The sequence below is a fragment of the Mastacembelus armatus genome, chromosome 17 (assembly GCF_900324485.2).
Source record: "Mastacembelus armatus chromosome 17, fMasArm1.2, whole genome shotgun sequence".
In the NCBI taxonomy this organism is placed as follows: domain Eukaryota; kingdom Metazoa; phylum Chordata; class Actinopteri; order Synbranchiformes; family Mastacembelidae; genus Mastacembelus; species Mastacembelus armatus.
In genome coordinates this window covers 12,126,270-12,146,837 of record NC_046649.1, presented here as the reverse complement: position 1 = coordinate 12,146,837, position 20,568 = coordinate 12,126,270, and the positions used below count along the sequence as shown (strand labels likewise).

Genomic DNA, 20,568 nt, shown 5'->3' with positions numbered 1-20,568 from the left:
AACGTTTCAAAGTCCAAACAAGAAACCTACATGAATAGGGCTTTATTCCACTAAGCTCACTCAAAACATTGAATACAAAAGGGCATATGGGCTGTACATGGGTTAAATTCATTCTTTTATCAAACATAAACAAGCTGTTGTTAACTCACAAAAGCCTCACATATAAACAAAAAACATGGAAAGAGTGCTGTACCTCTGAGTATAACCACATTCATTTATAGTGGTGGACAGGCAGTTAAAAGAATAACATAAAAAGTACAATAAATACAAAAGGTAACTGTAGATGTGTATTGAAAAATACACTGAAATTAATGTGTAGTATTACAGAATTATGAAAAATAAGGATTAAAAAAAAAAACAAAAAAAAAAAACACTTTTGTCCCTGATACTAGTGAGAATTTACTGTAGCTGTGCAAGTTGTACGAAACAAGTGAGTTTTTTTCCTTACTGTATCCTACATACAAAGTTGACAGTGCTTTGATTTGCCCAAATGGACAAACATAAAAACACACAAGTGACCACCCCACTGCTCAACCCCAGTGCTGTCCATACCTTCAGGAGATTACAAAAGACCCTGTCCCTGTAAGTGCTTAGCTCAGTTGGAGTTGGGCCTGGATGTAGAGTTTGTTGCAGAAGGCAGGGTGACACGTTGCTCATCCATTCGTTTGGCTTGAGAGCGCATGATGAGGCTGAAGAAGTCCTCATCTGGTACTGTGGGCCCACGGGCTGGAGGGGGGGGAGGGGCACAGCGCTGATCATCCAAACGTGATCCCTGGAAAGAAGACGTTAAAGACACATTATGAGTTTGTGATTAGGGCTGCATAATTCTGAGTCAAATAATCACATTTTTTTTTCATTTAGAATTGAATTTCCCCACAATACTAGATCAATGAAATGTCCTCTTCTTTTGCATGACATATGTTTTTATATTACATCAACAACATGATATTTAGGATGTTGCTGTTATTGTAAATAATTGGTTTTGAAGACTGTTTCATCTTCCAATATTCAAGAAAAGGCTCTTCTTGAGCCCGACTCATTTTACTATCATTATCAGAGCCTTTCCTTTGACCATATCAAACATATTGGATTTGTTTTTGAGTCAGTCTAGCTCAGGTACCTGGCATTTGACCAACATATCAAAGAAGTCGTCGTCCGGCTCAGCGCTGTCGGCGTTGGCCATCAGGTGGCTAAGCACGGCCTGGTTGCTGTTCTGATTGAGCCTGAGGCCTGGCAGGCTTCCTCCTGCTACTGACGACTCATCTAACCGCCGGCCTTGAGCGCCCAAGATTTTGGCAGCCTCGGACACAGCTACAGATTTGGAGAGGATCAAAGTGCCAGAAGACATAAACAGGAGGGAACTTTTACTGTGGGAACTGGGTCACCTTTGAGTGTGAATGTATGGACTCACATTTCCTGATGGCTCTTGGAGGGGATGCTGGGCCACTGTTTAATGATAACCTGCTGCCCCTATCCTGTATTGAACAGCGCTGGTCATCCATACGGTTGCTCTGGAAACGGCTCAGCAGGTCAAAGAAACCCTCATCTCCAATCATGTCAGGACTGTGCCGCTAATACAGAAAAAAAAAAAAAAACATGGAAAACGGCAAGTTTGTTTGATAACAGGAGCAGAAGACAGAATGAACAAAGCATGTGGTTATCAGCTGTAGGCAACCTGTGCTACCTACTTTCTGTGGGCCTTGTAAGGCCGTCTGGCTGGTGTCTAGGGTGTTGCTGGTGTCCTGGAGGACCTTACTGGAACCACCAGCCTTGAACTTCTTTCCACGCAGACGGCTGACAAAGAACAGTTTGGAGGAGCTCTTAGCCAGGGAGGGTTTGGGCTGTTTGGCCAGAATGTCACTATTCCACTTTTGTCCCTTCAGTACACACAGACAGATAAAATTACTACAATAGAAAATGAGCTGAGAGGAAGAAACACAAAGCTAGGTCAAGATAAATTATCACATTATCTGTGACAGTGCAAAGTAAACAACCTGGTTTAGTGTAGTGATGGAAAATGAAATGTTAGTGGAATGTGGACTGTGTGTAAGGGCTGTTCTTACATTCATCTTGTCTGGAGTGAGTTTCATCAGCTCCAGGTTCTCCATGCTGTGTCTTCTGCTCATCCTGGGCCTGGCTCCTAAAACACATAAACACTGTGAGCACCTGTTACCTCTGATAAAGCAAAAGGTTTAGGGTGTCTGATTATACAGTTTTTACCATGCATGTTATAGTCTACATCCTTATTTTCTGATAGGGTGGAGCTATTTGTGCTGTAGCTCAGACCCAGAACCATCTGCAGATCAGACACGTTCATACGAGCTGTCAGCTCCCCACTCCTGTCTCCAGTCTGGAAAAAGACATGCACAGCTTTATCATTGTACAACATCTTAACCTGTGATAATGAAAACCATTTCAATCATGTACCTCTTTGCAGATCTCCAGATGTTTCTCAGCAAAGTGCATGGCCTGGTCATGGTTCCCCAGTGCAGTGTAAGCATTTCCTAGACTCCAGCATGCACGGCCCTCCCCAATCCTGCAGCACAACACATTTAAATCCATGTACAGGGCCATACTTAAAATACATGAGCAACAACTCTTATTACAACAGTGCATGTGTCTGTGTACCTGTCATTGAGGTCCTGGGCTATGATGAGGTGTTTGAGATGATAATCTATGGCTCTCTCATAGTCTTGGAGAAGTGTGTATGTGTTGCCCAGACTGTAGCAGGCCTGAGCCTCCACAGCTCGATCTTTCAACTGCCTCGCCAGCTGCAGTGTCCTCCTGACAAACACACAGACGAGCTGGCTGAATATGTGCCTCTGGCTATTCTATTTCACTAAAGAACAACTCTCAGGAGAAACACCATCATGGAAAAATACATAATGTCATACACTAGGCAGGGTTCTCTTTTCAAGATGTAGAGGTTGTAAGATACTCATGGAAAGAAGGAAAAAAGGAAGTACAGCTTGGTCTTAGTGTCAGTACAATCAATATTTACGTCTTGGTGGTAGTAGCCTTCTCTATAAGTCAGAAAATATCGTTTTATCTACCACGTTACTGATTCTACATATAGGCATACTTTGTAGCTTTGTATAAAATTTTTTTTTTTTTAAAAAATAGACAAGATTAATGTGTGGTGTGGGGCTTACTTGTAATGCTCAGCTGCCACTTCAAATTCCCCCAAAAAGATATATGCGTTCCCCAGGTTGCAGTAAGCCCGTCTCTCTGCTGAGCGGTCACCAAACTCCTTAGCTATGAGCAAGCGCTGAAACAAAAACATATATATTATATATTTTTATTAAAATCAGTGATTAGCTGATGCATTTGAGTCATTTTTAAGCTTCCCTCACACCTGTTCATGAGAAGCCACAGCTTTGCGAAAGTTTCCCAGCAAGTAGTGTGTGTTTCCAAGGTTGCCATAGGTTCGACCCTGGGCGGCACGATCTCCAAGCTCCTTCACTATCACCAGGTTTGCCCTGAACATCCACATACAATCAAGTCAGACAGTAATTAGAGCAGTACTACAGACAGCAGCGAAGCACTGTATCATTAATATGTACTGTATAATGGACATTTACTACAATTTACTATAATTAAAACATGCACACACTTGATGACCTACTCATAATACTCAGCTGCCTTCCTCAGTGCCATCATCACTTCTTCTGGGAAATCTCCAGGCTCGGCTCCACTCCAGCAGATACTTTTCCCTTTGGCATGGTATACATTCCCAAAGTTATAGAGAGCGCGCGCCTGACCCACCTAACAGCACGGATCAACATGTCAATGCCAAAAGTCTTCTGAATCCCCAGCATGCACCGCAGAATATTTCACTGTATACATTATCAATTACATGTATGAATACACATCAGCCTCACCTTGTCATTAATGTCCCTCGCAATGTCCAAGTGCCTCTGACAGCAAACCACAGCCTCATCAAACCGTCCCAGGACCTTCAATGTGTTGCCAAGATTTCCACTGGCTTTGGCTTCTCCAAGGAAGTCACCAATTGTCCTATACCAGGCACATCGTGTTAACAATAATGACATGATCTATTAGAAGAAATAGGAGGGCTGTGGTGTTCTAACCTGGTCAAGGTCAGGTCATGCCGGTGAAACTCCAGGGCTTTGGTGTAGTCGTGCAGGTGGAAGTAGGCATTGCCCAGCTGGCTGTAGATGGCACTGAGCACCTGCAAGTCTTCTGTGCCCACCTGGATGGCAGCTTCAAAGAAGGAGACGCCTGCTCTGTAGTCGCCCACCTTACAGAGCCGCTCACCCTCCAAAGCCAGCTCCAAGCAGGACACCTCCATCCTACAAGAAGGCAGAAGCAGCGTCAGTCCGTTGGGTGTCTAATAAGAATAGGACCTCAAGAGAAGTGTCTACAGTCCAAACTCTGTAATGAAAACAAAGTTAAAGAAGCTGCAGAAAAGCAGAACTTCTGTGGCTGTGACCTACAGCCAACTGACCAGACCTCTTGCTGAGCAAAGGCTTTTAACTGGGAATGTTGTTCAGCTTCCTTCCACCCTCAGAGAACAATGACTCACATTGGTGTTTATTATTATCTCATATCCTTTTGACATGCCTTACAAAGTAAAGTGGGTTCCTTTTGCAATAAAATAGAGCAAAGAGCTGGTAGAAATCTCACAGACTACATTCCTGATCCCCATGTTTATTAGATTTTTTTTTTTAGAATTAAAAACAGTTGCAATATTTTGTGTTATGTGTTGAAATATCCATACATCAGACAGATGCAGCCACCGACTTCCTGTGGTGTAGGAAATCAATACAACAATGTAAATACAACAGTTATGCATTTAAAAGCGGTTCCTGTAAAACAACTGACTTGTGGAGTTACACATGGAGGCTTATCTGCAGACAGATTATTTTTAGATTAAGAAGTGTATTTGAGCAAAACAAAAACTGTTAGTCGCCAACTTTTGTTTTTCAGGAAAGTGTATTGTTCAGAAGAGACCAGCTTCACACAAACTCTATTTAGTTTTTATTTTTATCTCAAGCTTTCCTCCTGTGTACACCCAAGGTTTTATTTGAAAAAAAAAAAAAAACTAACACAGGAAACACACAAAAACACACATTCTAGTCTGGATTCCTCACATGAAGTAATAGGTTAAAACACCTAACAACGCAGCTTATTTCGTTGTAAAACTAGGCTATAATTTGTAAACAAAGGAAAACATAATGCCCTGAATAGTCAATAAAGCTCATATATCTTAGGCCCTAAATTAGAAGAGCCTTTTCTTTACTACCAGGTTAACATATAATCTAACACTATTGCAATGGCACACACTAGCCTACCTGCTGGCCTTTCGTGTCTTACAACAGGAGCACATGGAGCATCTGAGAGGCATGTACTGAGGTTTCCACCGGAAAAAACTTCAAGGCTACAGTTCCTTCTCTTTCTCTGAAGCATGGAGAGATCAACTCAACATAAATCTGAAGACTACAGTAAAAGAAGATAAAGATCTTTTTTGTTGTTCATTTAAGTAAAAGAAAAAGTTTAAAGTGTCATTTCAAAACTACGGGTCTTCTGACGTTACAGAGATATTTCAGCATCACACACTGGAAAACTTTCAAGGAGACTAAACAGATTAATTCGATTGCAAAAAAAATCGAAAATTCTTTGCCTCGAGTATTCGTTTAATTACTGTCACTTGCGTTGTCGGACCTGCTACGCATAAGGATCATTGTTCCATGGGATCATTGTTCCACGGGTCGTACAACAACATTTCCGTATCGAAGGTTGGCGCTACGGCAGAGAGCAAAACCGTCTGTAAAAGGCAGAAAATGTCCACAGGTTGGGACCGTTTAAAACTTAAATAAGCCAAACCACAACAACACTTCAATGCTTCAACTTCTGAACAGAAAACATCCAGCTGTGAACCAGAGTGGCTCACCCAGCGGAGCCGACACAAGGTAACATCATTTTAAGGTAACATGTCGTTTACACAATAGTATTATTGTTTAAAAATGCAAAAGTCAATTTAATCTGATTACTCGAATAATCGCTGAAATATTCGGTAGAGTACTCGATTCCAAAAATGATCGATAGGTGCAGCCCTAGTGCCAAAGCATGGCAGAAAGGCAACTGCTCAATCAGCATCTTCTTAGCTAATCTGCTTGTCAAGCCCTCTCTTCTGACCTGGTCACCTGAGCTTACAGCTGTAGTGTGTGCACCCGACAGATTAAAGCGCTGCTGAGTGCTAAGTAGCTTTATTAGACGCTGTAGTACAGTATAACAGGGTAACCATCTAAACAGCACTTTCCACTGGAAAAAAAGCCTTTCAGCTAGCAGATGCTTATTCTAGCCAAAAGAGTTGGACACGTGAGGTGAAAAATAAAGCCAGCTGTGATGAATTTTTCAGTGCTTGTTAAATATTCAAGCTGACCGGAGCACCTGTTGGCAGAGCTCTTTAAATGTGTACATAGAGACAGGTGGCTGATGCCTTTATTTTTTGGAAAATCACCTGCCTTTAATCAATAATCTCATAGAAAGGAGTGTAAAAGAAGCCTCCAATAATTTACCAGAAACCTCAATTTATAAGTCAATATAGGTTATCAACAACGTAACATGAAATAAGTAATACCTCAAGTAAGTTACCTGATATAAAATTGCTTTTCTTCTCTTAGTCACCAGCAAATTGTTTCATTAACAGTCACATCTTAAATTAATGGGGAGGGATAAGCTAGAGCACAAAGCCTCTACAGGCATGTTTTTCTTGAGGGAGGAGAGATTCCTACCTGTAGCGGACATGAAAGGACTGATCCTCAGCCTGCGTGCTAACCACTGAGCAACTGGTATCCATTGAAGTGCATAATATAAGGGAAAATCCCAGTTTCGTTCCCAAAAAAATTGTGGCGTTTAAAAGAAAAGCCAGGGAGAAAGAAAAAAATCTTTGGTTAAAAGGAGTGGTGAAAGAGGAGGTGATCCAAACAAAAAATTGTCACCAAAAGTGGTGAAGCATACGACTGTCCCTCTGCTGAATGTTGACAGGGGAAGGTAACCCCATGAGTGTCACACAGAGCTGCAGAGTCCTGAGCGTCAGGCCACACGGCTGCTTTCGAACACTGTGTGTTTTGCGTCACTGGCCATCAATCTCCCGTCAGTGGCCCTCTGTGAAGAGAACACAAGATGCTGTATGTGAAGCCTCAGTCTGGCCACACGGTGCCATGGCAACACCAACCAAACAGCAGCATGCACCAGTAGGGTAGGCTGGCAGGCAGAGAGTGAGAGAGCAGAGGGTGAGTGAATGGATGGGGTCAGCACGGCCAAGCTGTCAATCTAAGACGGTGACTCAATTGATCCGGGCTTGAAAATGTGCGCATGTGCTCTAAAGTGAGCAAGCTATGTACACATCAGGATGTAACAGCTATGCAAGCAGTGAGTTGCATGATTTGTCAAGAAAACTTCCACTGCAATGAGGAGAAAGAAACCCGTAGCACTTGCATAAGAAAATTAAACATTGTGTGTATGTGACTTCCACCAAAGGAAAGGACAGAGATAGACAAGCTCCATGGATAGCATAGACTGCACAAAGAACAGAACCAACCATTACCTAATTTCTCCATGATGTCATACTAGCCACACCCATTGCCCCCCATTTTTAACCCTGCACACACAAAATTCTCTTAAGGTTGACAAGAGCTAAAAGGCAGCTCAGACATGGAAAACAAGTGGTGTATGTTATTAAAAACCTTCATACACAGAGGCTATCTTTCATTTCTCTGATACAGGGCACTATATTTCATGTATACAGTGTCTTGACAGTTAAACACATGAAACTGTGATTGCATATCGATTTATAGTTTAGGCACTTTGAATGCCCCTCATTGTGATCTTTTCTCAACAAAATGTTCAGACCTACATACAGGCCACTCATGAGTGGGAGGAGGCCAAGTATAAGCTAGCTGAGCTGGGATTTTTTATTTTTGACCAGTGTTAGCTCAGCACTGAGTTCAAACAAATCTTAAAAACTAATGACGAACAAAACAGCATCAAAAACAGGAACCATTTTGCTAAAATGAAAAATCACAATCGGTTCTTGCGATGATGTGAGATGTTCATTTTCATTAAAGAGTGATATATTTCTCAAACTGAGACATAGCAGAATAGATATTCAACACTAAACATAGAATTGAGGAGACATTTCACAGTTCATGACCAACTCAAAAATACAGACAGAGATATAAGAATTGTGCTTTTTCTGAGTCTGTTGGTCCTGCTGCTACTTAAATGCAACTTGTTATGACACAAACTAAAGCTCAGGGCTTTAGTAGTCTGTGCTGTACATGTTGCTGCACATTATTAAAATCACCAATTGATGTGCGCCAGTGTTCGTGCAGGCTTTTCCACCATTGTATGCCAACTGGGTGTGTTTCTGAGGGCCCTGTCTTGCTCACAAAGCTACAGTGCACATGGACAAATCTGTAACAGGAAGCAGGAATGCGTGTCTACAGACACATCAAAAGAATTAAAAGAGGTTGTTTTTTAATGACAACTTCACAGGAGGTAATAAGTGACGTTCTTGAGTCACAAACAGTGCATGATTTCATCTTTAACACAGAACAGATGTGATGTATTTTCTTTGTGCTTACAGCCCATTGATGCACTAAAATAAGTACTGACTTTGACTACAGAATCTAAATATGGAAACAGGACTCAGCAATGTACCATGAGCCAGCAAAACTCCTGCACCAAAACAAAAACAACTAAATAAGTGCTAGGATACTGACCGATAACTCTTCCTCACGGGAACAGGAAATCTGGAAATCCTGCAAGAAAGTTTTGCGACCATGAATAACTTTGTCTTACATGATTAAGGTCATTAGGATTCAGTTTTGATATAACACTGAACTTAAACTTACACTACAATGCTTAGTGATCTTAGTGATTTAGTAATCCAGATGGCATGTATGATCAGTTGCCAGTTTATTAGGTACACCTAGCTAAAACCCAGTGTACATAATAAACTCTGTAAACCTAATAAACCATATTCAATGAGTGAGACTTAATATTAGAAACAACTCCCAAAATAAAATAGTATAGCTGTTCCAGGGTTGTATTAGAGTGCATTAGTTTTAGCTAAATGTACCAAAACCATTTAAGACAAAATACAGTAACACATCCAATCATGTTGAATATCTATACTAAGCAGATTCATACAGTAGCTAACGTTACTTTAAAAAAATCATACATAGCGTTATATGACAATTAGGGACATGTGCTATAGACATAAACAAGCGAGAAAATCTTTGAATATGGAGAAATGTGGGACTAATCAATAGCTGTTAGCAATATGCTCTCTGACATTACTGGACACAGTGCTGTCACTATCAATCCATTCATACAGACTTTGCTCTAGTGAGCAGTGACGCCTGACTACACAGCGGGAATGTAAACACCACACTTTGATATTGGGTACTATCATAAGTTTATCCAATAAGACAGCAATAACTGCAGTTTAAAGGCACAAACATCAACAGTGAGTTCGTCTCTCTCTGATTACAATACCACGTCCAGCTGAAGATTAGCCTAGTTAGCATGTTAGCTGCTAAACTTACGTTAGGCGATCCAGTTCGAACAATGGTGACTTGTCTTTTCTTCTTTACTTTCTCATAGGATTAAAAACATAGCGCCGTTAAAAACAATCATACATATACACGACTGCATATATGAGACAAAGTGTAATATGTCCGCATAGCACTACATTATCCTTTAACTCTTGTAAAACTTCGATTTAACTTCGAAGAGAAAGAAAAAAAACACTTGCGGCTGTAGTAGCGTATGTTTTCGACAAACAGCCAATCAGAGGGCGAGATTCAAAGATAACCCCGCCCCAAATGACCGCCATTGGACCAATAGATTTGAACAGAAAGACATGACGTGTTGTAATTATTTCGGTGTCAGCCTGTGTGTTTACTCTTTTTTTCTTGCAAAGTGAACACCTAGGAGCACCTGGCGTGTAAAGTCCACCAGTCCAGACACCAGATACCATAACTATCTCAGGTTTACTGTCCAGAACTAGACGTGTTACTTCTGTAGTAGTCGTTCAGTGGTAACTGTGGTAACGTTACCGTTCCCTGGCAACCAGACTCCGCCTGTACGCGGCCAGTCTCCAGACGTTCAGCGCTGCCGTGTTCATTATTCATGATGCCTCAGAAACTAGACCTGTCCCAGAAACCATATGTCAAGACAAGAGACACAAATACGGTACCTAGTTGCTACATGATGTCAGGAGCAGGAGCATGGCTGTGGATCGGATCACCTTAAAACAAATAGCGCACTACTGAAGGGCTATCGACCAGAGTAAGTTACCACCACCACCAAAATATCTCAAAATGAGATTGACAATTTAGTACTAACGTTACAGAAACAGTTTGAAAACTGTATGTCAAGCTTGCAGTGTAGTAGATCATATTTAAATACGTTCTACACGTCCTCTCTTACCGATGATATAATTAAATATATTTTCATAAAGTAGCTAACGTCACTGTAACTTTTACAGTTTTTATGTACTTTTTATTTACTGGAGTATTTCCATTTCCTGCTACTCCATACTTCTATTCAACATGTATTATAGTGTACTTTTTACTTTGTCACATATATATTCCAATAAAAATAATTTTAAAAATAAAATAATGCCTGAGTCTGTTATGCTTCAGATATTGTGCTTTCACCTTGAATAGATGCTGACAACACTTTTTATTTAACCAAGATATAAAATGCAGGGCTTTTACTTGAAGTTTAATATTATAATATTGTGGAATTGCGACTCTTAAATAAAGGATCTGAATAGCACCATTTCACATTCATACATAAATTATTTCATAAACATTCTTCAGAACACACTGCCTACATAGTGTATTGCCTGTTCAGAAATTCACAGCTCAGCACACTTCAAGCCAATGTTGTCACCTCACAAGTTCTGTTGCTAAGTGATGAACAGGTGTTTTATCGTCGTTCCTTATCCCCTGTTTGAACAAAGTTGAAAGGAGGTTCAATAGAGTGTCCAGTTACATTTTCTGCTACAGACAGAGTCCATGGAGGGGGATCCCGAGGAGTCGGATGAGGATGTTCAGGGAGAAGACAGGTCCACTGTGCTATGGGAGAAGTGCATCCAGCAGAGCATCTTTGTTGACCTGAGCGAGGATGAAAGTCTCCACTTCAGTGATCTGGAGAGTTCTTTAGTTTTACATCTATCCCAAGCAGAGTCTGCAGCCTCAGAGCCTAGCATCCATCTCAGTGGTAAGTCTTGGAGTAACCACTATCAATGTGTCTATTGAGTGTTTTAAATTCTAGTGACTGTACTGAACTATAGTCCATGACACAGTCTGTCATAAACATGTGTAGCAATAGTTTGTATTTAACAACAAGTTACAGTGTTCCTCACAGATCACTCATGGATCATTATTGGTGATTTTAGGCTTAAACCTACTGTAAATTTAAACAGACAATGGAAAAGAACTTGAGATGAGGATGGAACTCTAAATAGAGGACAGCCTTGAAAAAGGGTTACAGTTAAAATTAGACCATGTGGCTCTCTACTTAAGCAGTTTTTTGTTGGTGTTCTTTAATCTGCAGGGAGCGCAGAGCTGTCAGCCTTGGATGACACCTCCTCAGAGTCCAGTATTGGGAGCAGTCATAGTGAGAGGGTGTTTGAAAGCAAGGCTAAGTGCAACATATCGCATGTGTCTGTCCAAAGACCTAACACAATGCAAGATGACCCACCTTTAAACTCACGGTATGAGGACCCAGAGCAAAATACAAGTGACGAGGATCAGGAGGATCTACCTTATGATAATGAGCTTGGAAGCCCCTACTTCAACCAGACAGCTACCTCTGAGGGCAACATGAGCTGTGATGGAAGAGATACTGTTCATGCAAGTCCAGATGTTCCTGGTTTACTTGAATTGACTACAACAGATAGAGATGACACCATTGAAAGTTTAGTTTCTATTGAGCATAATAAGAAACCAGCAACTTTGTTGAAAGAAGCTGCCAACACCAAGCAGGGCAATTTTTTTGATGCTTCCAAGCCAAATGCTGTTGTTCCACCATGCCCTAGTGCTGCAGACATTAACCAGTTGTTGCTGCAACACTTCTCCCAGGAGGAGCTGCTGCAGTCAGGTAGGCTGATAGAGGCAGAGACACTGCCAGAGGTGTCCCTGCTGGAGAGCGTGGATGAAACTGTTTTTAGTTTGGCTTTAACACACAACAGCACAGCATTTAATAGTGACTACCCAGGGAGCCCTGCTTGTCATTCTGAGAATAATCAGAGTTTCCGCTCTGGCATGAATGATGAAAAAAGTAATACTGCATCAAAAGACTCAAGTTCAGAGGAGGAAGCAGAAAGGGAAATTGATAATATCCCCTTTGGTACTGATGGCATTGCATCTAGCTCTGCAAGTACAGACTCCTACCAGAGCGGTGGGGATAAGAGTGCTGTAGATGCTGTGAAGCAGGAAAAGGCCGAAGAGGATTGTCAAGAGTCAAAAGTCCCATTTGTACCCACTAGGTCGTTCAGCGAGATGAAGTATGGCCAAGGCCAAGTCCACTACCCCCTTCCTGACTTCTCCAAGGTTGCCCCCAAGGTAAAAATTCCCAAAGCACCTAGTGGACCTGCCAGACCTGTACCTCAGAGCCCCCGCACCATGCACAAAGCCCAGTCCCCTCTGATTATGTTAGAGGTGATCAGCAGAGTTCTGGAGGATGCAGTCCCACCATCCGACAAGCCTTACGTCTTAAAAGATGAGGACAAACGGTCTCCTCCTGCACTGGTGCATCACCTACAGGTACACAATCATCAGGATTATTCCCCATAGTTCACCTTTTATCTCACCCCATCATCCCGTCTCATTCACTTTTTTTGCTTTCCTCACACTGTAACACACATTTAAATGCTGTGTTAGATGCAGGACTAACGCTTCCTCATTTCTGTAGGCTGAATATGATAAATTACTAACCAAATATGCTGAGGCAGAGAACCTTATTGATCAAATGAGACTAGGAACCACTGTAAGTTTTTAATTTTTGATTGATGTAAACTATGAAATTAAAATAATAGTCACATTTTCAGTTTTCAAGTTACATATTTGTTTAATGTTTTTGCAGACTCAGCCCTCCTCAGAACTGATGCCTTATTCAGATGCTGAATATCATCAACATCTGAATGCTGATGATCAGCAGAGGAACTTAGCTGCGGGAAGCCATGTTGGATCCTTGGTTTCTCCCCTTCCCCTGTCAGGTACATCTTTGTGTCTGTCTATAGATAGAACTTGGGTTAAATGGCACTATTCTGGTTCCACAAACACATTTTCTTCGCTTTTGGAGAAGGGAAGAACAACTGCAAACTGGACAATCTAACCACACTAAAATGTCTCATTTTTGATTACCATATCATATTCTCTAATCACAGGATCATCAGTAACTGTATGTTTCTGTATTTTTATTTTTCATCAAATACAAAATTATTTCTTCACATTTATACACTGACATTCACACTGATGAGGTAAATAGAGGTAAGAAAAAATATTCCTTAGATTCACCGTATATATGCCAATCCATGACGGGGATGTAGAATTTTATCAAAGCCTAATTATCAAGGACATGGTATTCAAGTTAATTTGCTGTTGCTGTATCACTCTAGTCTTGCTTTGTTTTCAGAAAACTTAGGGGAAAAAGGAGCAGCAACCCCACAGAGCAACATTATGAAGGTGGACAATACTAAAGCTTTCTCCCATCAGACAGAAGAGTTTCCCAGTGATGGGGAAATAATGACTGCTGAGCTGAGAGACATTGCCAGCCACTTCATGGACAAGGTAGGTTTAAAGGCATACAAGGATATTACCATTCAATAAAACACTAAAACTGATTTCTACATCTATTTACAAAACCTCTGCTCAGGTGAAAGAGTTCAAATTGAGTGTAAGCAACATGTCAGTAAGCACAGCAGACCAGCAAATGGTAAGAACTGTTTACATCCACCATCTAATTGGATGACTTTTGATTGTTAGTGATGTAATTTCACTTTTGTCTGTGCATAAATGTGAAATTGTCTTTTGTCAGATGTTGAGGAGCATGATGGAGGCTCAGGACCAGTTAGAGAGGAATTACATCAGTAAGAAGGAAGAGCACAGAGCTCTGGAGATGCAGAAGTACATTGGTCTGTCCAGGAACACTGGTACCTTTGACCCAAACAGGTTAAACAGACCTCACTATTGCACCAGTCTGAATATGTCAGTATCATGTAATGCATCCATTCATGTGTCTGTGTGTGTGTGTGTGTGTATGTGTGTATGTGCTAACACATGTGCAGGCTGGTGGAGGGAGACATATTCAGGATAGGGATGCACCTTGAAGATATAAAGGAGATGTTAGATAAAAATGCATATGAACAGATTTCCCCCCCTCACTCATCCTCCACTCCCACACCCATGGAAGAGATGCTGCATATGAAGCCCAGTCCTCTCTGCATGCCCACACCCTCACCTCCAACTTCTCTGCATGAGGTACAAAACCTTTGTGTTTTTTTCTTTTTTTTTGGCAATGTAATAAACTCAATTGCTTAGTAAGCACAACATAAAATTACTATATGACATACTGAAACTATGATGGATAAAATCACAATTTATAAATACAATGTTGATGATTAAGCTACATCATAGGAATATATTACATGACATTATAAATTACTTGCAAATTACCTGTGTTACTACTAGTAACACTAGTAAAGTCAAACTATATTACTGTAGTTTGTGATTAGTGCTAATTACTATATGAATGCAGCCTGCTCTGTTTTGAAAACTGAACCTAATGTATATCCACACCCTACATTGATTCGTGACAAGTCCTCTCCATGAAAAAATGCTGAGTGTGTGGATAGGATTGCACTAACCGCAAATTATCTGACAGGGTTTCATGTTTCAGGGTCCACGTGCAGTTTTTTCCACTGTAAGCTATAAGATACAACAAAATGAGGATGAAAAACAAGAGGAAAGCAGTGAGCTCCATGGAGGTGGTGGATTGGAGCAAAGCAGTGATGTGCAGACAGCTGGTTGTTTCATCCAAAATACTGAATGTAACGGCTGCCCTTCATGGTAATCTCCAGTAAAATTATAATATAATTTATTGTCTTCATGCAGTATTTTTATTTCTTTTTTCAGATTTGGTTTACTAATAATTATGAATAATCAATATCTTCAGTTTTTATGTTTTAGAAATACAAGTGAAACTGTACTGACTGTGAATATCTGAAAACACAACTGTTATTTATGTGTTTCTGCTCGTGCTCAAATAATAGGCACGTTCTCAGCCCTCCTTTGTAAGAGGATCATGTGTCAGGTACAGTGTTGGTGTTAGGTTCTACCGTGCGGAGTGAACAGAGTGTTTGGACCTATGTGAGCAGGTTTTCTTCTCTGTCCTGTTTTAGGAGTCCATGTGCCTCTCTGGAGAGACTGGACATCCAGACAGCCAAGGATCAGGAGGGGAATGAAGAGGGCAGCAGCTCTGTCTTGGGGACAGATCATAGTAACATCTTAGCGTACCTAAGTGGATCCAGCAGCACCTCAAGACAGAGGGACCACACACCTGCAAGGTCAGTGTTGTGACAAGTATTCTGTCCTGTAATCCTGTCTTGTTGTGAGTCTTCTACTTCTAAATATGTATGTGGACAAACATTCACTGTATTTAGAGGAATTATCACAGTGTTTTATATATAATGTTACAGTGTCAATTACAACAATTACAAAAAAGATCTCTCAGCAGTAATGTTAGTCATTAACTAGCTCTAAATATCTTAAATACCACTGCAGCAGAGATAACACCACAGATAGTGTCTTGAACCCAGAGGGTGAATGCGATCTGGGTGATTATGCGAGTCTGGCTGTGGAGGTCTCCTGTTCCTCAGCTGCACCCCGAGACTCAGACACTCACAGCCTCTCAGAGCATCCACTCACCACCTCATCTTTATTGCAGGTCAGGCATAGATAAAAGTTGGTTTGACAGACACAGTAATATCTCTGCAGCCCCTCATCTAAGATTATAATTTAATGTTTGTTATGCAACAGGTTTTGTGGGGTGCTGTTTAAGTGGTGAATAGGCTGTTTTACTTTAATTGATATTGTGTTTTCTGGGTTGTAGAGAATTGTCAGCTCAGAGACAGACAGTGGATTCGGGAGCTCCTATTTGAATCAATCAGCATCTGGGCCTTTTCAACCAAATCTGCTAACAGAAAGGTACAAATCAAGAGTGATCTACTAACTGATCCATAGTCACTATTTACCCATCAGAATAGCTGGAGTTCAATCTGTCCATCCACAGTGTGCAGTCGCATAACGATAGTTTAAGTAGCTCGGACAGTGAGGGCTCCTGCTCCAACCTGCAGACAGCCATCCATTCAGCCTCTCTGACCAGCCAGCCACAGGCCTGCTCACATCCACCTGTCCAAGCACAGTCCTGTGGTGCATCAGCAGCAGTGGAGCAGTGGGTGGACAGCACAACTAAGGAGCACTCAGTAAGACTCCATGGTGAGCAAGTCCTTTCTGTTTTTATTAAGTTTTTATTTTATCGTTTCTTTTCCAAACTGAAATGATGAATTCTTCTCCACTATTGACCAAACAGGATCTGATTCTAGCCTGCCTGCACAGCTCCATCACCACGTAGCTCCACCAGTACTCAGCAGCACCATGGATACAGCAGAGAGAGGCAGCCAGCTGTACCCCTGCTATTGTAATAGGTCAGCACGCTAAAGGAGTAACCAGCGTTGGCCATGGACTGCTGCCCTGCTGAAAACTAAATCTCTGAGCAGTTGTTTCACTAATGCAAATAAAGATTTAACCATCATCATCTTCTTGCCTATTTATAAACGGAACATCTAAACACATGTATCTGTGTGTTTGGGTGTGTTTAGTGATGTTATCCTGGCCTTGCAGTCAGAGGTGTCCAGGCTGAAGAAGGACCTGGAGGAGGGCTTAGTCCAACTGCCTCACCTAGCGCAGAAACTGGACTATCTCACCTCCAAATACAAGCAGGATCGTCAGGAGCGCAGGTCTAAAACCAGACCCAGGACCCACCAAAGGCCAGCTTGTAACAGGTGTGGATCTGTTCCTGCTGGACAGTGGAGGAAAGAAACAGCATATATTAGGCTATATTAGTGTGACATTTTATTTGGATCATGTCTACATTTTTTTACTGCCAGGCACACCAACAGTAAAATAATAATAGATAACAGATACGGGTACCAAAAGTCCAGAATAAACCTTCAGAATTGTGCCATGTTATTACCATTTAGTCATTTATATGACCATTTTTATTACACTGTGATTTCTAGTGCATGGAAGCCATCAGGCAGCACGCCAAATGTGAGTATGCTTGTTGATAGTCCAACAAAAGTAGAGGACTGGATTTCTTCAGATATGGATCCCAGCAAGAGTAAAGGTACCAATGAAGGAAATACTGCAAAAATCACTCTGTTTTCTCTAACCAGGATGAAGATATGTCTTAACAACTTTGTGGACAGAAATTTATTCCATTCTCAATTACGGGTTTGAACATCTGTTCCTCAGGTACAGACAGCGCTGGCACAACTGGTTCTGAAATCATGCTGCAGTTTCACAATTCACCAGCAGGGAGCAGGAGAGGCAACAACGTTCACCCGGGACCTGAATTTCAATATGGAGCTCAGGAGACACTGCGGTCCAACAGAGGTCCAGGCCACAGTAAAATTTCAGATTAGAATACATTCTGCATTTTGGGTTGTACTCTGAAATGTATACTCTCATTTACATGGGGATGTTCTGAAATGGGTCAAAGTGTAAATGAGTAAAATGTTTTACTTCTTCTGGGGCAGCAGCTGTCAGGGAGAGTTTTTACTCCAAAGAGAGGTCGTCTGTCCTTTCCTCCTCATCTCCTCAGAAGCCACTCCTCCAGGTCAGCTATGGCTCGTCCAGCAGCCTACCTGCCAGGTAAACACAGTCTGTCTTATGTGTGACACAAACACATCACTCACTGAAAGCTGACAGGTTTTATCAGCAGCTTCCTAAATAAAGTAGTTGCATCCTATAGTTCTGCTAAACTGGAATCCTTTATTTTTTTCATTAACTGCAGCTATAAAGTCAGGGAGCCCCCCCTAGAGTCCATGTCCCATAACAGGAAACGATTCACCCAATCAGACTCAGCACTCCTGCCCAGCAATGTGTATTTCCAGGGGACATTGTCCCCTGCTTCAGTGCCCTCAAAGCCTGGCACCAAGACAGGAAAACACAAAGTGAGCAAGGTCAGATGTCTCGTCTTTACACATGCATGTCTGCTGAAAGGTGTAGTAGAGATTTCTTTTTATATATGGGGACATCTGCTGCATATCTCAAAATGAAATATATTCATGTTATCCATTTTATTGGAAAGTTTGACTCTCTTTTTCTAGGAAGAAGACATGAACAGAACTCTGGACCAGGCTATTGAGGTGGCCCGCAGCATGAAGAGAACCACCGACCGCATGGCCAGGAGACTGTCGTCTGACTTAGCCAAAGCTCAATTCTGCAGGAAACTGCACAGCATGCAGCCACTAGGGGGCAGGAAACACCACGCATTATAACACCTAGGACACAGATCAGCTCACCCAGTATTAATCAGTCTGCCAGTTACTAAGATAAGTGATGCATATGTAAAATAAATCTTTGTTGGATGACAAAGGAATCTTTAATAGCATGAGATTTTGAGTTATTTAAGGACCTGCTTGTGTTATTGCTTTTGTACATCATTGTATATATTGAACAGACAAAAGCCTGAAGTCACTCTAATCACTAGTAAAAATAAAATCCTAATATAATAACATGACATGTATATGGTAGGTTTTGTGATTTTTTAAAAACAAATTAATATTAATATTTGTGTTTATGGACACCATTCTGTTTATTTATTTATATATTTTATATCTTTAGGTCACTTCATTCTTTAAGAAAATTGCCCAGACTCTTACTTTTATTCCTACCAGTGTAAAATATAACCAAAACAATTGCTTTATGGCTGCTATGATGAGAAGAATGACTTTCAGATATTGTAGAAAATGTCTGCCAGAACAGTTCAGTTCAGGCCCTTACCCGGTTTATCAGTAATGTACCATGAGAAGGTACATCACCACAATTGTGATCTTTACTTAGGCAGCAGGTGGAGCAATACACATACACCCTTTACCAATGTTCATGTGATTACATGTCACCTAATCCTTTTGTTTCCTTTGTATTTTACCTGCTACCCCACTATTGGCTATTAAATATACATAAGCAGCCACGGGGTAAGGAGATAAAGTTAAATGATAATACATCTGGAGTAGGCCTAATCTGTAATATTGTGTATCAGGAAAACCCCTCTCTGCCTTTTAGTTTGAATGAGTAACAACCTTTGTTATTTTAGCTAATATGCTCATTTGACACGTCTAAAGCCCATTCGTGCTGGCCTGTGGGTACTTGCGACACACCCTGTTGCTGCCGGACTGTGTTTGGTGTTTCTTGTTAGGTTTCAAGTTTCTTTCTTGGTCTAAGGGGGTATCAGGAAAGAAGTGTCCAAACAACATTCCTGAACCATCCTGACTATTCAAGCAATGGGTGAAGTTCCAGTGTTGTCACACATTTAAACACAAATACAGACTCACCCCCACAGACAAGGTCGTCGTTCATAACCTGTGGAAAAAAACAAAACAAAAAGGGTCACTGTTTGAAACTTTGCATTTCAGTGACTGCAACTGCAAAAAGCCTGTTTTAGATTTCACAGAATAATACCACTACTGAAGGATTTATCCTCAAATGTCCACTGTAGTCTAAAAGCCAAGATATGAAGCAGTGAAATACTTGTGCTCTTCAAACGGCACAAATCATGACACCAATGACATTATCTGGGGAAAATAATGTGTCGCTAGTCATTATTACAAAACTGTACATTGTGCATAGAAACTTTCTGTGGTAGTTTAATCCCATATCAGTTTTAAAATGACTGACTATAAGAAGCCTTAATGCCTTCAGGGGTGTAAATGTGAGGCTATTAGGTTATGCTGTGTGTGTGTGTGTGTGTGTGTATACGCACATGAAAACACAGTGCATAAATTGTGATCCAGTATTTCATCTCCAGATATGAGCCACCACTTCTGTGTGAGGAGCATGATTAGAAAAGTCAAAGATCATCAAACACACATCTTAAAAAAAAAAAAACTTTGTTGATGTTCCAGTTTTCTCTGATGGTCAGATCACATTTCAACAGTAATTATTAGGTTATTAAAGAATAAAATAACATTTATGTGGCTCAGTGTTTAGTCTATTGCAGCATTTTTAATGGTTCTCCACACTGAAGTTCTACTGTCACTGCCTCTAATATGTCTACTCTGTATATGATATATATACACTAGACCTATTGTAGGATTTCCTCATGAGGCAAGAGGCAAGGGCAGAAGGATAGACAGTCGTCAGACTGTAAATCACTATGGGACAAACCTTTTATTCTTCACTTCAAAATAAAAAACTCAATTTAAAGAATTATTGGGAGAATGTATTTATTTTATTAATA

General features: G+C 40.9%; 2 protein-coding genes across 5 annotated transcripts; one reads left to right on the top strand and one right to left on the bottom strand.

The window, feature by feature from the left end:
* Positions 1 to 4: 4 nt before the first annotated feature.
* Positions 5 to 9,793, bottom strand: gpsm2 (G protein signaling modulator 2). 4 transcript variants are annotated; one of them, XM_026313278.1, is made up of 17 exons: positions 9,579 to 9,793; positions 8,751 to 8,789; positions 7,574 to 7,627; positions 6,759 to 7,131; positions 4,092 to 4,313; positions 3,882 to 4,017; positions 3,626 to 3,765; positions 3,356 to 3,479; positions 3,153 to 3,268; positions 2,629 to 2,784; positions 2,428 to 2,536; positions 2,221 to 2,350; positions 2,064 to 2,140; positions 1,689 to 1,877; positions 1,412 to 1,571; positions 1,121 to 1,311; positions 5 to 772 (listed from the first exon to the last, which is right to left on the bottom strand). In XM_026313278.1, exons 4-17 carry the CDS (start codon positions 6,821 to 6,823, stop codon positions 596 to 598), a joined length of 1,992 nt encoding a protein of 663 aa, XP_026169063.1. In that variant the 5' UTR covers positions 6,824 to 7,131; positions 7,574 to 7,627; positions 8,751 to 8,789; positions 9,579 to 9,793; the 3' UTR covers positions 5 to 595. The 4 variants fall into 4 exon arrangements, with proteins under 4 accessions (XP_026169063.1, XP_026169062.1, XP_026169065.1 ...); XM_026313277.1 differs by lacking the exon at positions 7,574 to 7,627; XM_026313280.1 differs by lacking the exons at positions 6,759 to 7,131; positions 7,574 to 7,627.
* A 361-nt stretch (positions 9,794 to 10,154) lies between these two features.
* Positions 10,155 to 18,639, top strand: aknad1 (AKNA domain containing 1). Its single transcript, XM_033325645.1, is given in 22 exon segments — positions 10,155 to 10,323; positions 11,049 to 11,262; positions 11,599 to 11,926; positions 11,999 to 12,809; positions 12,958 to 13,032; positions 13,129 to 13,261; positions 13,681 to 13,835; positions 13,921 to 13,980; positions 14,083 to 14,216; positions 14,333 to 14,525; positions 14,929 to 15,113; positions 15,446 to 15,610; positions 15,828 to 15,990; positions 16,156 to 16,250; positions 16,336 to 16,541; positions 16,636 to 16,750; positions 16,925 to 17,131; positions 17,345 to 17,451; positions 17,580 to 17,783; positions 17,837 to 17,978; positions 18,121 to 18,280; positions 18,437 to 18,639. Coding segments are annotated over 21 exon segments (4,014 nt in total). The 5' UTR covers positions 10,155 to 10,323; positions 11,049 to 11,057; the 3' UTR covers positions 18,608 to 18,639.
* Positions 18,640 to 20,568: the final 1,929 nt, after the last annotated feature.

Coding starts and splice junctions, on each gene's coding strand:
- gpsm2 (XM_026313278.1), bottom strand. CDS start 6,823: ATGGATACCAGTTGCTCAGTGGTTAGCACGCAGGCTGAGGATCAGTCC. Junction 4,018..4,091: donor CATGACCTGACCTTGACCAG/GTTAGAACACCA, acceptor TGCCTGGTATAG/GACAATTGGTGACTTCCTTG. Junction 1,312..1,411: donor TCCAAGAGCCATCAGGAAAT/GTGAGTCCATAC, acceptor CCAAATCTGTAG/CTGTGTCCGAGGCTGCCAAA.